Source organism: Gracilinanus agilis, chromosome 5, assembly GCF_016433145.1.
Source record: "Gracilinanus agilis isolate LMUSP501 chromosome 5, AgileGrace, whole genome shotgun sequence".
In the NCBI taxonomy this organism is placed as follows: domain Eukaryota; kingdom Metazoa; phylum Chordata; class Mammalia; order Didelphimorphia; family Didelphidae; genus Gracilinanus; species Gracilinanus agilis.
In genome coordinates, this window is record NC_058134.1 from 138114126 (window position 1) to 138131883 (window position 17758).

The following is a 17758-nucleotide window of genomic DNA, read 5'->3' on the forward strand; positions in this document are numbered from 1 at the left end:
CATAGGATGTTAATTTCTTTATTTGACTCCTAAGATTATATCAGAACGACTATAAACATACAAAGTACCATTCAGATCGTCTGCAGGTATACAGGCATGGACAAGTATCAAATTCTTACAATAATCACTTACTCTTACAGGTTATCTCAGACACAATGTTAATTTTACTAAAGGAAGAGTTCATAAATAGTAAACACGATTTTCACATTGTAGCCTTTTTGAGCACGTATGTACAGGTGTGCAGTTCTCGTCAATGGGTTTCACTTCCCCGAGCTCTTTTCGTCCTTGGTACTTTTGTAGTCAAGAGATGGGCAGAGTTGATACGTTACTGTCCCAGAGCAAAGCTCTGTCACTCTCAGTTTGCAGACACTCACTGAATCTACACTATATACAATATAATACGTACCTCTGAAGCGAAATGTGTCTGCACTACAGAGGATCTGCTGCTGCCTACTACTACCCTCACCAGAGAACTTTGGGTTATAATAATTCTTACAAGAACAGTAAAACCGTTCATCAGTTTTCAGTGTAACATGTTCTCCATCCTGGCTTGCTATGCTAACCCTTGGCCTCAAGTGAAGGTGATGTCATGAGGGTGGGGTGTACTGGCAATCAGTGCATTTCCTTATCACTATTTACAGTCATTAAAAAAAATCGCCCCAAGATATAAATCCAAGTCTGACATACCTTTTCTGAAATGTTCACAGTGTCGTTATTTCATGGTCTAACAAAACATTGTGTATGTCATTAAAAATAAACATTTTTATAAAAATATAATACTTTAATGTTTACATGGATAAAACCAGTTATAATCATCCTATACCACATGCACTATACAGTAGTAGGCACAAGATTCCACAGAACAAAACACCACAAGGCTTCATTCTAGAGCTAGCAGGTTCCATTCTAACTGGCCCAAACTTTAGAACATGCTTATCAAATGTTCCTTTCTGGCCATAAGTTGGGCAAATCTACATGCACAGTGGCAGAACTGGACTGAATGAATGGATGTTTTGGTGTCTCCAATCGCTGATATTATGGAGAGCCAGCCCCCTTGGATAGCAGATAGCACTATTTCTGGGTTACTGACTCCTAGGAAATGTTATAAACAAGGGCCATCGTTTGGCAAAATTCCCAAGATTTTCAGTCAGACTGATTCTGTTCAGGATATATACTGATTTATCTCTAGAAATGCTTATTTTTACAACTCAAGTTTTTATTCTCAAAGAATGGTCATTTTTAAAATACAGGAAAAACATCCAAAATGTCCAAATTAATTAAATCACGACTTTAACAGTATCAATTTTTGAGAGCTGATGTCCAAATGACAACTGAATATGGCGATAGGACTATTTTATTTAAGAAAATAATCTGAGTTGCTTATATACAATATGCAAATACTCCTATTAATTTATAAAAGCTTTCTGTGTCATGCTGTTTTGGAATTTTGACTACATTATAGATGATTCTTCCCTAAGAAAGGGAATTTACTCAGCAGTCCTTTAATGAACACTTTTGCCTACTAGGCAAAAATGTCAGGATTAAGAATGAAAAAAATTAAGAATCTATACAACAGGAAAAGACATCCTTTGAAATACTGGACTTCTAAATAGGTAGTGTGGTCTCTATGTTTGCGTCTATGACACAAAGACAGTTTCTCTTCTGGACTGATTATGTGTGGTCCATTAGACTTCCAAAATTTGTCACTTTAGTTCCCATATTGTAACCAGCAATTTAAAGCCAAGCTGAGCAGTGATTATTTGTCAACTGTACGCACTCAATGGATCAGAGTTTATGTCTCCAATGTCATACAGTTTTCAATCCCAGGCAGCAGCAGTTGGTCCAGATGTTTTGATGAGTTAGAAAACTCTCTAGAATTGCATGGATTTAAATAACACAATATCAAATCCTTACAATAGTGCAATTTTGGACAAAAACAACAAACAAATGATGTTTTCTCCCAGGCAGTGAAAAAAATAACAGTGGCTTGAACATCTGCTTTTGTTTGAACTACCATTAAAACAGTATCTTTCTCACACGGGGATCAAGAGGTACACCCTGTCAGGTGTCCACCTCCCTGTCAATGTTGTCTTGGGATGACAAAAGGGAAGGGTAAGGAGCGACACATTTTACGTTGACGTAGGTTGCATTCACATGAACATAATGCTCTCCAATGAATGTAGAGAATATGACTGATATCTTTGAGACCAGTTCAGAGAAGGAGGGACGCATTTCAGCTTTTGGGTGCCAGCACTTTAGCATGACTTCATACCTGTTTCAAAGAGAAGCCAGGGAAAGACTGTTTGAAGCAATAATCTCTTTCAACAACAATGAAAAATCACAGCTAAAAGAGACTTCCTATTCACCCCCCAATCACTAAAGATTCTGAAGGAGAACTTACAGTGGATCTGGGCAGTATTCAGGCTGCAAGAGCCTTCGACCTTGCAATAAGTAAACTGTTATATCAAAGGTATTCACATCAGGATAAGGAGGTGCTCCTCTGGTCATTAATTCCCAGAGAAGTACTCCAAACGACCACTGGAAAAACAAGTAAGAAGGCAAAGAAATTCAAGTTAGAACAGTTGGAACTTGCAATCTGAAATGTGAGCTGACGCACCAGATTTCAGTAATGAGAGAGTGCTCAAATATTCAATGATACACTCTCTCCCATTTCAAGCACTTTGTGTTGGGAGCATTTTCTTTGAGGGTAAAAAATAGGATACCAATTTTCTGACATGCTTGAACTAGAATCAGGCAAAGTGAACTATGTGCTATAGATTTAGACATTCAAAGAGTGCTCTAAGCATAAATAATGATTAAAATATCACCTGCGATTAATATGATAGCACCTATCTGGTAAATGTATTAACATGTTCCCCTTAGAATAGCTCAACACCATTTCAGATTATTTTGTGAAAGAATAAAGACTTTTGAAAAGTAATTTTTTTTTTTAAATTTAAAAACCCTTACCTTCCATCTTGGAGTCAATACTGTGTATTGGCTCCAAGGCAGAAGAGCGGTAAGGACTAGGCAATGGGGGTTAAGTGACTTACCCAGGGTCACACGGCTGGGAAGTGTCTGAGGCCAGATTTGAACCTAGGACCTCCTGTCTCTAGGCCTGGCTCTCAATCCACTGAGCTACCCAGCTGCCCCCTGTGACCATTTCTTGCCATTGGCTCACACGCATGGAGTCATAAAAGTGCCCTTACTTCTGGTGGGAAAACAAATTGTATCATTTTGTCTCAAAGCTTCCTCACTGCTCCTTGTTCCCAATCTCACAAAAACATGTTCACGTCTCATTCTTAACATAGCTTCTTTATGTCTATAACAACAATGCTATACTTATTGTCACTTTGGGGTCCAGTGCTCTAAAGAGATAATGAATTTGTTAAAAATCAACTTGAAATAATGGTCTGCTAATTAAAAAATCTGCTTTTGTTCATGCCCATAAGAATAATGGCCAACAAGGCACTGTAGAGACTGTCGTGCTCAGACCCATCATTTTATGACAAAATTGAGGCTCCAAGAAATGCCTTAAATGACTTTCTTAAGCTCACACAGGCAGTAAGAAGCAGAGCTGGGATTTGAACTCAGGTATTCTCGGTCTAAATCCAGAGCTCCTGAAACTATATAATGCTGCTGTATAGATATGATATAACAAACCAGACTCGGAGATTTCTCACAAATAGGTTGATTTGGGCCTGCTCTCATTTTCTTTGCGTTTCTGTTGTTCTGTGAAGTAGTTCCTGATTGTTATGCCACTATGCACACAAATCTGATCAAACTACAGTACAATAAGGTAGAATTTGAGAAATCCCAAACCTTGCCATTTGTTGGCCAATGGCCAACACTGGAGCCTAAATGCACAGGGGAATCTGGAAGCTTTAATGCATGAAGCTGTATCAAATGCACTTGTTGAATTGTAAAATTATGTAAAGTCATCCTGCAGTGCTTTTGTACACACTTTTAAATGTTTAAAGGCATTTCTTTTTCATTTCTTAACATTCTGAATTTCTCCAACATCCAAGCCCACAGCTGTGTAGAAACCAGAGGAACACAGAAATGGGGTTTCGCTATCATATCTTCATTATAAAAGAGCGGCTTCCAGCTGAGAAGTCTGGTGGGAGAATCATCTCACCAAATTCTATTGCAGCCCTCTGTTAGGTGTGCAGCCCTTGATCAGACTGAGGTTTGCAGGTGCTGGTTAGAGCTCTTTCACTCCCATCTATTTTAGCTCTTGCAGGTCTATGGATTTGTCCTGGTATGGCATCCTGTTTACTCTTTTGGACCAGAGTATTTTCTTTCTCATCCTGCCCCTACTGTTGACTGCTAGCACAGCCTCCCCCATCCCTACTAATTGTGGAAAGGCGAAAGGAGTACATAGATTCAGAGACTCGACTAGGGATTCTTAACTTGGGTCTGTGAAGTTGTATTGTTAAAAATTTTGATAACTACCTAAACAGGACTGGTTTTCTCTGTAATTCTCACTCTATTCAGCATTTGCAGCTCTGCCTGGTTTCAGTTCCTCGGAATCAGACACCATCTGGTCTCCCCTCCCACCTTTTCTGTCTTCAAGAGAGTGTTGTCTCCTTTCCCAGGATGGTGAACTCCATCAGGGTGGGGATTCTCTTTATTTTTATTGATTGTAGCTCCAATGCTTAGTGCATTGCCAGGTACATAACAGATACTTAGTAAATATTTTTTCTATTGGATAATCTCATGTATTTTATTTTATATATCTAAACATTATTTAAAGAAAGGGTCTATATACTTCATCAACTTTCCAAAGGGGTCCACCACACAAAAAACGTTTAAGAACTCCTGCTTTAGACTCATTTGCCTAATTGCCTTTTCTTTTACTTTAAAACACCCTTACTTTCTGTCAGAATCAATATTGTGTATTGGTTCCAAGGCAGAAGAGCAGTAAGGGCTAGGCAATGAGGGTTAAGTGACTTGGCTAGGGTCATACAGCTAGGAATTATCTAAGGCTAGATTTAAATCCAGGAACTCTAGGCCTGGCACTCAATCCACCGAGTCATTTAGTTGCCCCCTGGCTAATATTATTATTTTTTTTAAGATTTAAATATTTTATTTTTTTAGAAAAATTTTCCATGGTTACATGATTCATGTTTTTACTTTCCCCTTCACCCCCCACCCCCCATTGGCTAATATTCTTTTTAACTTGGAATGATGCTTTAAAATTTCCCCAAATTTTAAAATATAGTTATTTTGTACAACTGTTTTTTAGGGAATACCTACATATTTGTTTTCCTTTCACCAAAGACAGTGCAACCTTGGGTACAAGGACACCTTATTTTAAGAGAGCAGACTATATTTGGATATATCCTGTATTCAAGCAATGCAATATTATTTAAATTATTTTTTCAATGCATTTAATTAGTGGTCAAAATCACAATTTTTTTGAGGAATATCAGCATTTCACAATTGTGGATAATGGTGATATGAAGAGGTTAAGTCACTTGCTAAAAATCCAGCAATAAATCTGAATTCAAGCTGGGATTAAAAATTCAATAGTTCTCGATCCTAAGTCCATGTTTGGTCTACCAGGCTTTATGATAATACGTTATTTCTTGATTCGAAGAGATCAAAGTGCTTTATAGAAAATTCAAGAATATATCAGGTCATATTTCTCCCATTGGACTTATGCCAGGGTAAGAAGAAATTCAAATGAGCATAAATCAGGATGTGTAGGGCATCTCGCATGGAACAGAGTACCCAGAATGTCTGTTCTTGCTTAGCAACCCTCCTACCTTGCTAGGCAACTTCTAAACAAGAATATATATGTAGAGATAAAAGAGGCATTAGATATATGTCTAAGCACTTAATAGAATGAATACTCAATTAGGTAAGAATGAAGAAAGGAGTGTGGCCTGTCACATTCAACTCAAAGGTCATCCTGCTTCTGAATAGCCACACTCAAATGAAAGTATTGTGTTCCTTTTATAGCCTATCCTCTCATTTTCCTACTTGCAGATAGGGGACTTATCTGTGAAAAATAATTATGATTATAATAATAGTTAACATTTATAAAGTGCCTTAAGTTTTACAAACTTTTTTGTATATGTTATCTCTTTAATTCTCACAAATTCTTAGGAGGCAGATGCTATTATTATTCCCATTTTACAGATGAGGGAGCTGAGGCAGACAGAGGGACTTGCTCAGGATTATACAACTATTAAGTATCTGACACTAGGTTCTTTCTGGCTCTAGTCCCAGTGGTCTGTCCATTCAGACCCTGCCCGGGTTTAGAAAAAGAAAACATTAGGTCTAATTTGATCTAATCAGGTTAGCCAAGCTGGTTCCAAGTGGGAATTAACTCATTTTTTGTTTGCTTTCAAAATCATCATAGCAAAATTCTCTGTGTCTGAACATTTTGCTAAGCCATTCTAATAACTAAAAAATTCTTTTCATTGTGTTTAGCTCTAAATCTGGACATTTTCAGATGTTCTCTTTTCAGTGTGCTGGTGCTTCAGTCATTTTTGAATTCCCCTAAATGGGATGAGCAAAAGAGGTGGCATAATGGACAGAGTGCTGGACTTCAGGTCAGGAAGATCTGGGTTTAAATCTGATCTCAGATATTTACTGGCTATGTAACTCTGGGCAAGTCACTTAAGCTCTGTTTGCTCAGTTTCCTCCACTGTAAAATGGGGATAATAATGACACCTATCTCCCAGGGTTATTGTGAGGATCAGATGAGATCATATTTGTAAAGCTTTTAACAGTGCCTGGCACACAGCAGGCATTTAAGAAACATTTACTTCCTTTCCTTCCTTCTTTCCACATAGTCATTTGCAATACTTCCCTGTTGAGTTAGTTTCTGCACATGAACCAAAAAAAGGACACATAACTGAAGAGAGCACATGCTATAGAAATAGTACCATGTCAACGTTTACATGCTTGCTTTGCAGGGGAAGCCAAACCCTATGCTAATTTACATGTGTATCACTGACCAGATTGCAAAATTATAGGCTATATATGTTACTTGGGCTGTCTTCTTTCTTGGAGTATGAAACACAGCCAACAATTATACTAATGGTGATGTCTTCAAATATAATTTCTTTGTGTCTCTTGCAACAACGTAGAGGAACAAGGTAGTATTTAAAGAAATGTAGAATTAGTGAAATTCAAAACTTTGTAAACATATACCATATGTACAGTGTGTTATGTAAAGTGAACCAAACAGGGATAAGAAGTCACTCTTGTCAAAGAACTTATATCGATCCATATATTTCTAATACAGTATCTCCATCCTTATGGGAATGCCTCATACCGACAATCCAGGTTCTTATTTAGTCGAACGATGCTCAAGTTTCATTGAGTTACTGAGGTGCACGAATATATCATATGAATTTCATAAGAAAAACAATATAATCATGTTAGAAAGAATGTTTACATTACCACATCTGACTTTGTAGTAAACTTCTGAGTTTGCAGACTTTCTAAAGCCATCCATTTCACTGGCAGTTTTGCTCCTGTTTTATTGTGTACACTGTAATATTCTTTATCATACATATCTCTGGCAAGCCCAAAATCAGCAACCTTGACAGTGAATTTTTCATCCAGCCTACAGAAATGACAAAAATTATTATCTGTAATGGGGGAGAAGGATTTACAGTGATACTGAATATTTTCTGGATTATGGCAAGTGGCTTTTGCATTTGAAATCTATGACTTTTGGAATGAGATCTTCATATCTGGTATCTATTAACTAGCACTAAATTAAAATGGAAGTCTTGAGTAAGTACATATGACATCGGTATTGCAAATCCATAAATGGATTGACCCTGCCACCTCTATGACAGTGCTCATTACGTGGTGCTAGGAAAATCCCTTTGCTGCTGCTTAGATGTTGACATGGCATAGAATTGTATGTTGTGCTGTTTTACACTTTGGAACAACAACTTTAGACACAAAGCAATTATTAAATCGCCCAGGTCATTTTTAATTATTACTTAGAGCTAGAGTGAGGGCTAAAGGGGGTACATTACATGGCAGTAGGTATATCCTGTGCCATCTTTCTTATATCATTCTCAATTTGGCTAAGGATCAGTCTGTTTAGTACAGAGAGAACAGATCATCCCTCTTTCCTAGCAAAGGATTATAATACATTATGCAGTGCATAAGAAAAGTATCAAGTTTCAATAAAAATGGATTCCAAATATCTAGGGTGTGTTGCTTTAGAAAAATAGGTCTTAAGCTGTTCCATTTGCAGTAAACCAAGGCTGGCAATTAATAACACAACTCATTCATTCATGCCATACGTCATGAATCAGTGCAATAAAATGGGAAACTATTGAATCAATCACTAACTGTTGACTGTTGTATTATACAGCCCAGGCAGCCAGACACAAATAAAGTTCTTTGTATATTCATTCCTAAATACCATTTTTGGTAGGACTGAGCCAGTCCAAATCCAAATCAACTCTTGGGCAGCCTCAGTGAAATGGTATCCGCCTACCATTTTTTTTTTCTTTTATAGTGCAGAATGCTGAAGATCAAGTTCTCCCTCCTGTAAGCTAATGTAGCATAAAACCACAACATTAGGGGCTACTGGTGGGAAGGACCAAGAAAAGCAAGTGTATATAACAGCTGTTTAAGACCCCCTCCAGAGAGTTCTATTTAATGTTCTGGTGGATAAATCCTTAAAGTTCCACCCATATTCTTATAGCGCAATGCTTTCACATCAATTGAAACTGTAACTAAAATAAAGAACCTTTTACATAACAACAACAACATGATTACAGTCACAAAATGCAGGGAAACAATCACCACATTTCTCCTTGTTTCACTTAGTTCCTAAATAATTTGGATGATACAGATGGAACGTGTTATACTTACATACAGTTTCTTGCAGCCAAGTCTCTGTGTACGAACTTTTTGCTTGCAAGGTATTTCATGCCTTTTGCTACTTGAAGGCCAAAACCAATAAGGTCTTTCACTGTTGGATTCTAAAATACATAGAAAGTGATTAAAGAATAAATAAACTTAAGTTCTGACCTCAAGACTTCTGAATTGTTTGTAGCTGTCATGATTGTTTTTGCACTGAGTATAAAGCAATTTGCCACACTTATGACCCCAAATTAGCTGTTAATGAGTCCTGATTCTCTAAACTCGATTGCATGTGGGCAGAGGCTTTCAGAATCTGTGGCTTGTCACAAAGGGCAAAATGAGGTGGGGAAACAAAAAGAAATTCTTATTGAAAAATAAAATCTCAAATTGAAAGGAAGAGCAAAGCTCTATATCATAGTAGAAAAACATACTAACATGTAATCTGAAAGGATAGCTTTTTTGAAGATATCACAGAGTTTGTGAGTTCTAAGTCTAGAGATGGGCTTTTCAATAATGCCTGAGGAATAGTGTTTTTTCAGGCCCAGGGTAGGAAATGTCATGTAATAGACTTTTCTTATGTATGAGATAATCTTCAGCAGCACAATCTTTGAAAATCAAAAATCATAATGTTAAGTGAAAATTCATTCACAATAAATTTTCATGGAATCCCAATGAAGTCCAGCCTGTGATAAACCTTAGAGATTAAAATTTGTCTTCAGAACATCCTACTCTTGATGACTACTTGTCAGAGTAGACATAAAGAATTAATTACACGATTGGCATTGGCGGGGTACTACTTGTCATCATTGTGTCTTGAAAGGAGAATCCACCTTACTTATATGAGAATATCAGAGCCAATGGCTAGATTTTCATTATTTTCTTGCCTGATTATAGGATCTTCTCTAACATCTTCACTTTGGTTCTCTTGGAACTAAATTTCATTTCAGTGACACCAAGTTAATAAGTTTATTCCCTTTATTTGTAAATTGAAGGTGATCAAATAAAGTTCTTCTGTTCCTGGAGTATTCTTTGAAGAGTTGATAGGAAAGGCCAAGGAAGTGAGCCTACCCAATTCTGGTGGATGCTGAAAGACTTTCAGAGCTTGCTGTGGGTTTAATGCCTCCATCAAAATGGATGCTTCTTGAAAGTAGAGATTTTCTTCTTTGTATTTAGATATGCATGCATAGTAGAGTTCTGGGCACATAACAGAAGCTTAATAAATATTTGTTGATTGGTTATCTATAGAAAGAACTAATTGGCTAGTGTGCCAGGACCTTCCAGTTGCCCACTGTCATTGGTTATTGACTCATTAATTCTCATAGGTTCAATCATCATCTTCTATGCTAAAATCCTACCTTCTTCAAGTAGCCTTTCCTAGTCCTAGCAATGAGTCATGCTAGTTCCTTTCTTCTGAGGTTACTTATAATTTATGCTATGTATATCTTGCTTGTACATAGTGGTTTATAGGCCATCTTCCCCATTAGTCTGTAAAGCTCCTTGAAGGTCAAGACTGTTTTTGCCTTTCTTTGCATCTCTAGCACTTAGCACAGGACTCTAAGTACAAAGGAGGTGCTAAATATATGCTTGTTGTTGACTTGATTGTGTGCAAACAGTCCCTGAGGCTATGCATCTAGTATCAATTTCTACTAGACTCTGGTTCTATTATACCACTTGCCTGCCAGGCATTTGCTTCTGTATGTCCTGTCTATATGGCAAACTCAATTTGTCCAAAACAGAACTGATAAATACCCACTCTTACCTTTCCCTCTCATCACCAATAATAATACAGTTTGAAATATTGGAGTCATCCTTGACTTTCTTCTCTTCATCATCCTCTCTAACCATATCAAATTGTTAACATATCAAATTGTTAAGTTCTGGCAAATTTATGGCCACAATATTTCTTGGGGCCACCACCTTAGTTTGTATTGCTGTTATATCTCACTTGGACTATTATATTAGCTTTTTAATTGGTCTTCCTGCTCCCAGATTCTCTCCTAGTCAAACCATTTTCCAGATGCTTCCAAAACAATCTTCTTAAGACACAAGTTTGATTATGCCACCTAGCTGCTTTTAACCCATGTCTATTGATCTTGTTCATATTGGTTTATACTATAATCAGTTGAAAAGCTTGTTGTTCCTGTAACTGTACACTATAGATCCAGCCTCTCTGCATTTACACAGGCCATTCTCCTTTTTAGGATGTTATTCCTTTCTCATCTCCACTTTTCAGAATCCTTGTCATTCAAATAAAATAAACTTTGATTAAGAGCTTACTATGTGCCAGATATTGTGTGCTATGCTAGAAAGTCAAAGACAAAAGAAAAACAATCCCTGTCCTCAGGTTATTATTATTATTATTATTATTTATATTTATCTTTATGTTACTTATATTAATAAATGAATATATTTAATATTTATATTATGTTATGTTATGTTATGTTATATTATGTTATATATAATGTATACAGGAAATCTTTTTTTTTTATCTTCTGTAGGAATTAGCACCTGGTGAACCTAGAAGGAAACTAGAGATCTGAAGAGGCAAATAGGAAGAGGAAAAACATGAAAGACATGTAGGACAGACTATGTGACGGCACAGAGATGAGAGACAGGTGTAGATTTGGGGAAGAGCTACACTGCCTGAAGACAGAGGGAATCTCTTTAAATCCCAGTTCCCATGCCACCTCTCCTGGGAAGTTTTTTTCAGATTACCTGGCGATATAAACATTGTAAGCATTTTCTCTTCAAACCACCACATATTTTCCCACCAGGAACTTGGACTTCATCTTTGGGTATTCCTGATCCTGAGTGTGTTCTCATTTTATCTTGCTGGGACTCAGATCTTCAAGTGATTTCTTAGACTTTTCCTTACCATTCCACTATGGAATGAAATAATAGAACCGTACCCCTCTGATTTTCAGTACCCCTTTATATGTAGTTTTCTCTCATTAGAATATAACCTCTGAGGACAAGGGTTGTCTTGATTGCTTGTATTTGTAACCTCGCCATCTAGTGCAGTTCATGGAACATAGCAAGTGTTTAATATATATTTGCATATATGTTATATTTCCTTGAAAAAATAAATTTAAAAGATATAATCAAGAAAGTTCAAAATCTGATCTATTTTGATGGTTTTTGCATGAATCTAATTCTTCAAATGGTAAACATATTAACGTACTTACATGAGTCTCATTTCTTATGAAGTTTCGAAGATCTCCATGTTTCATATATGGTAGGACCACCAACGGAGACCCTTCACTACGAAGGCAGATTCCCAAAAGTGAGAGGACGTTTGGGTGACTAAAATCTTTCATGATGATCCCTTCAGTCAGAAATTGGGAAACCTCGCCTATGTCAGTAATTCCTGTGAAATCCAGTGATAGAAAATATCAAATTTCATTGTGGAATAATTAATTAAGCAATCAATAATTAAGCAACAATAATTAAGTTCCTACTATGAGCCCAGCAGTATGTTAGTCACTGGGGATAGAAATACAGGAATAAAATAGGCTTTGCCCTTCTGGACCTTACATTCATAACAAGTGTATACCTACAGAATGGCAAATAAATGTCTATATAATATACAAAATAATAAATATACTTGATATATTATTATGTAGCATAAATTATATGCACATATAAAATAAACACAAGGCAATTTTGGTGGGAAATGTATTGGCAGTTTGGGGGAATCAGAACTGAATACATATGGAGTGAATATTTTGCCAAAACCAGATAGAAAAATCAGTAGGAATTTAAACCTATCATATTTCTTAAAAAAAACAAACAAACCAATAAAACCCTTCCCTCAATCTTAGAATAAGTACTATGTATTGGTACCCAGGCAGAATGTCAACAGTTAGGCAATGGGGGCTAAATGACTAGTTCAGAGTCATATAGGAAATGTCTGAGGCCAGATTTGAATCCAGGACCTTCCATCTCTAGCCCTGGCTCCCAATCCACCTACCTGCTCCTAGCTATCATATTTCTTGAATGTACATCTAAGTATGAACGACATAATTTTAATTCCCCATATTATATTATATTTTCTCTTCTCAACTGAATAAACAGAATCCAGTTTTCAGGTTTGTTACCTACAGAAAAGTTGACAGGGATTTATCTCACACCCATTGTGAACCAAGCACTATGCTAAATCTTGGGGATATATATCCGATTCTGAAAACAGGATATAGTGCTGAAGGTCTATCAATATGATATGCTTGAATGAAATACTAATATTTTTCAGAATGAAATATTTGGTATAATACTTAGAATTTGTGCAGATTGCTGAATTTATAATTTGTGGATCTGGAGAATATTAGCACAGGGTTAAACTAACAGCATTGCCATTATTCGACACATGTGGCAAGTAGGGCTCAGAAAAAATTAAGCAGACTGTGCAGAGTCCCAGAACAGGCTGGTGCCAGAGTAAAGAGTAGAGTAATATTTTCTGATCCCAGTGATATGCTGAGTATATTAGGCTTGTTGTGTTTCTTGATACAAGCTATAACAAGAAACATATTGAAGAATGCATCATCTGCGTGTTTTAGGCTTTGTAGAGAATAAAATGCCACAAATCTTCAGGTCATACTTTTAGCAACTTAGCACGCAGAATGGAACTAAGAATACTGAAAACCCAGAACAAAAAAAAAAAACCAACCCACAAATGAAAGAATTTGGAGAGAAGAAAATAGAACAAAACAAAGCTTTTGGTCCCCTCAAATACAGGGTATTCCTAAAGTCTTTAAACTAAAACTTCACTCATACTTCCTGGAAACCCTGTTATCTGTCACAAAGTTTTTCAATGAAGCTTTTGTGTGGACAGCACTCAGTCCACTCTTCATCACTTATTAGTTCTTAATTTATATATAATTCTAACCATGGCTGTCTGATTTCTCAAGCCTTAGCAGATCAAAAGTAGGAAATAGGAGACTATAATTGATAGAAATGAGAGATGAAGGCTCGAAGCAAGGGAGGAAACAGAAAACCTATCACCTAATAGTATAATAAAATAATTGATTATCATTATTTTGATTCTGGAGGCAGCTTGGTGGCTCAGTGGATAGAGTGCTGGGTATGGAGTCAGGAAGACCTGAGTTAAAATATAACCCTTGATGGAATACTATTGTGTTATAAGGAATGATGAACATATGATTTCAGAAAGAGTTGGAAAGACCTACGTGAACTGATCCAGAGTAAAATAAGAACAACCAGGAGAACATCATATACATAACAGCAATATTGTGGGACGATCGAACGTGATAGACTCTGCTACTAACAGTAATACAATGATCTATGACAATTCTGAGGGACTTATGAAAAAGAATGCTATCCACCTCCAGAGAAAGAACTGTTGGAGTCAGAATGCAGATGGAAGCACATGATTTATCACTTGTTTATTTGGTTATGTGTTTTAGGGTTTTGGTTTTATAAGATTATTCACTTACAAAATGAATAATATGGAAACATGTTTTGTGTGATAATATATGTATAACCGAGGTCCAGGCGTGGGGAGGGAAGAAGGAAGGGAGACAATTTGGATTATATAACTTTGGAAAACTCATGTGGAAATTTTTTACTAAAATAAAAACAATTAAAAACATAAAAATGGCAGATAGGTTTTGAAGGGGAAAAAAATAAAATACAACCTCAGACACTTATCAGCTGTATGACCCTGGGCAAGTCATTTAACCTTTCTTTGCCTTAAATCAGGGGTCGGCAATCTTTTTGGCCATGAGAGCAATAAACGCCACATTTTTTTAAAATGTAATTTCATGAGAGCCATATAGTGCTCACAGTGCACGCTCCTGTAACAGCGCCTGAAAAAAAATTGACTTTATGGCTCCTGTAGAAAGAGCCATATCTGGCCCTCAAAAGAGCCAGATATGGCTTGAGAGTAATATGTTGCCAACCCCTGCTTTAAATCCTGGAGAAGAAAATGGAAAACAGCTCTAGTATTTCTTCAAGAAAATCTTCATGGAGATATAGGCATGCTATGGACTATGGAATCACTAAGGTTGGATACAACTGAACAACAATAGCGATTTTGATTCTGAGTTACCAAGAAAAGATTACATAAAATTCCATGTATCCCATTTAGGGAAGTGTACAATTACGCAACATTTTAGAAATATCTGTCAATAATAATTAAAATATAATTGACATTTAAATGAGTAAGCTTCAATTATGAAAATTGTAATAATATTTTTCATCTACATAATGTTTTATAGTTTAAAAAATAAAAAAAAAAACTATTACCTCACTGGATTGTAACAATCCAGTGAGGTAGGTAGTGCAAACATCATTGCTGTTGAATTGTTTCAGTCACATTTCAGTTTGTGACCCCATTTGAAATTTTCTTGGCAAAGATATGGGAGTGGTTTGCCATTTCCTTCTCCAACTCATTTTACAGATGAAGAAAATGAGGCAAACAGAGTTAAGTGACTTGCTCAGGGTCAAAGAGATTAAGTGATTTGCCCAAGGACCCATATTTTGTAAAATCCCAGACCCTGAACTAAAATAATTTCTTCTGTTTCTAAGTCTAATCTTTTTTCCACGAAACCTCAATTTACATGGCATAACCTGATTTTCCAAAGATGTTGGTAATATGAGCTGCTACTGTACTAATTATTTTAAAACTTTCTGTTGGCATACTCTTCCTTTCTTTATCTTATTTCTTTCCCCTCCTTTTAAATGGGAGTTGTATTTTTTAAAATTACAGTAATGCCTGAGGATGAAATGAGTCATTCTTACTCTATGTGCCAACATGTTTCTAATAGTTTCCAAAAATCGTCATTTGCAAAACAAACATCATCTGCTAGACTTAGTCAAATTATACTCATCTCCTTTCACCTACACCCTTGTTTATCAGAGGTATGAGGACTAATTGTTTAAGAAAAACATTTTAGGGACAATCTAATTTGAACAGATTTCCAGGATTAGACCCATGAATTTCAACAACTACGGCTTATTTCTATAAGAGAAAGTGTGAATTAATATTTTATCTAAGTTATCTGTTATTCTACAATTTTGAAAGTCAGCATGGAAAAAGACCTGACCTAAGAGTCAGCAAGTTCTATGTTGAACCCTCTTTGGAGGGTTGTTTGGACTGGCCATATCATTCTATAAACTACTTAACATTTTGATACCTCAAGCACCTCTTAGAGACCATGAGCAGCAGAACAGGTGCTGCTCTCTATTGGTTGATTGGTTTTCTTCAGTGAAAATTTGTTTCTTACAACAATGCAATTAAAAGTTGAGTCCACAAAAAAAAAATAGAAAAAAATTTCTTATTTGATAAATCTTGACAGAAAGATTACTCTGTTAAATTGTTAACTTACTGTTCAAGGACTTCACAGCACAATGAATCTTCTTGTCATCATTATCCAATAAAGTTCCATGATATACACACCCAAAATGCCCTGTGAGAAGAACAAAGAGGATGAACTTTTTTTACGGTACTATTTTCCAATAAGCAGGAACCATTAACTTGTAATACCCTTTTTTGAGTTCTACTGATTCCAAAATCCTTAGCTACAAGTCTAGGTAGGGTAAACTTTTATTAATGAACTGATTTAAGGAACAGATGGTAAAAGCCATGTAACTTTTTATTTTTTCCTTTGGTAATTCAAATATATATGCACATATATATATAAATAGACTTTTAATAGATGTTTATTAACTAAATATTGCATTTTCTTACAAATCATGTAAAAGGCACCGAGAACATACACACCAGAAAAGGAAGTGAGACAGTTATATTGTGAGAATGATGTATGATCAGTAGATAGTTGAGGTGCTACATTGGTATCCAGGAACTATTAAAATGACCAAGGGAGGGCTTCAATGCTTTGTGGTTCTTTGTAGAAGAATTATAGAAAGAGATGAACAAGAATCATGCCATACTGTAATAGACGTGATTGTTCCACAGTCTGAAGAAGCAGAGAGCTTAGACTATGGCCCCTTGAAATCATGCTATATTTATGTATATGCACAGGTATCCCTGTGACATCATGGGAGTTTGGGAGGTGGCATCCCAGAAATCAGGAAAATCCATGTAAATTTTTTTTGGCTCTCCCTTCATACTACGTACTATTGATTTTTTTCTTTTTTCTTTTATGGGATGTTTACAGTATTTTATTGTAAATTTTGAGTTAAGTATGCATTTCTGAGTTTCTAAACTTTTTTTTTTTGCATTGTCTGCTGGTCTTTTTTTTTTTTTTTTTTTGTCATCTGGAGCTTCTACAAACTCCCCTCCCCTCAAATTCCCATTTAATTTCTTATGCCAACTGGCATATATTGAAACCATAATGGGAAAAGTTGGGATGTGAAAGGCATACTTATATGCATATATATATATGAATATCACACACATATAAGCACAATATTATCTTTATGTCATATGTGAACCATGTCATTGATGTTGTTCAGTCATTTCAGTCACATCTAAGTCTTTGTGATCCCATTTTGGGATTTTGTTGGCAAAGATACCAGAGTAGTTTGAGATTTCCTTTTTCAGCTCATTTTATAGATGACAAAGTGAGGTAAACAGGGTTAAGTGACTTGTCCAGGGTCTTACTGTTAGTGTCTGAGGCCAGATTTGAACTCATGAAGATGAAGCTTCCTTATTCTCAGCCCGAGGCTCTATGCATATATACACACAGATACATACATATGAATATATGTATGTATATATACATAATTACATTCATGGATATGAATGAGCTTATAAATAAATATGTATAATGCGAAATGTTTTCAGTCTTTGGAAACTTTTATATAAAAGAATTTTCTTACTCCAGGTCAGTTCAGTTTTATTCAATTCAATAGGACTCAATTAAACAAATTTATTAGGCATCTGCTAGGTACTAGCACTGTATTAAATGCCAGAGAAGATACAAAGCTT

General features: G+C 36.0%; 1 protein-coding gene across 1 annotated transcript in view; it reads right to left on the minus strand.

The window, feature by feature from the left end:
* Window positions 1-2061: 2061 nt before the first annotated feature.
* The window catches only part of MET (MET proto-oncogene, receptor tyrosine kinase), a 128504-nt gene continuing 112807 nt past the window's right edge, over window positions 2062-17758 (minus strand). The window contains exons 15-20 of the mRNA XM_044679396.1: window positions 16194-16274; window positions 12036-12217; window positions 8860-8969; window positions 7420-7585; window positions 2402-2538; window positions 2062-2272 (exon numbers count right to left, since the gene is read on the minus strand). Of these exons, the coding sequence (XP_044535331.1) occupies window positions 2062-2272; window positions 2402-2538; window positions 7420-7585; window positions 8860-8969; window positions 12036-12217; window positions 16194-16274 (887 nt within the window). The remainder of the gene's footprint in view (window positions 2273-2401; window positions 2539-7419; window positions 7586-8859; window positions 8970-12035; window positions 12218-16193; window positions 16275-17758) is intronic.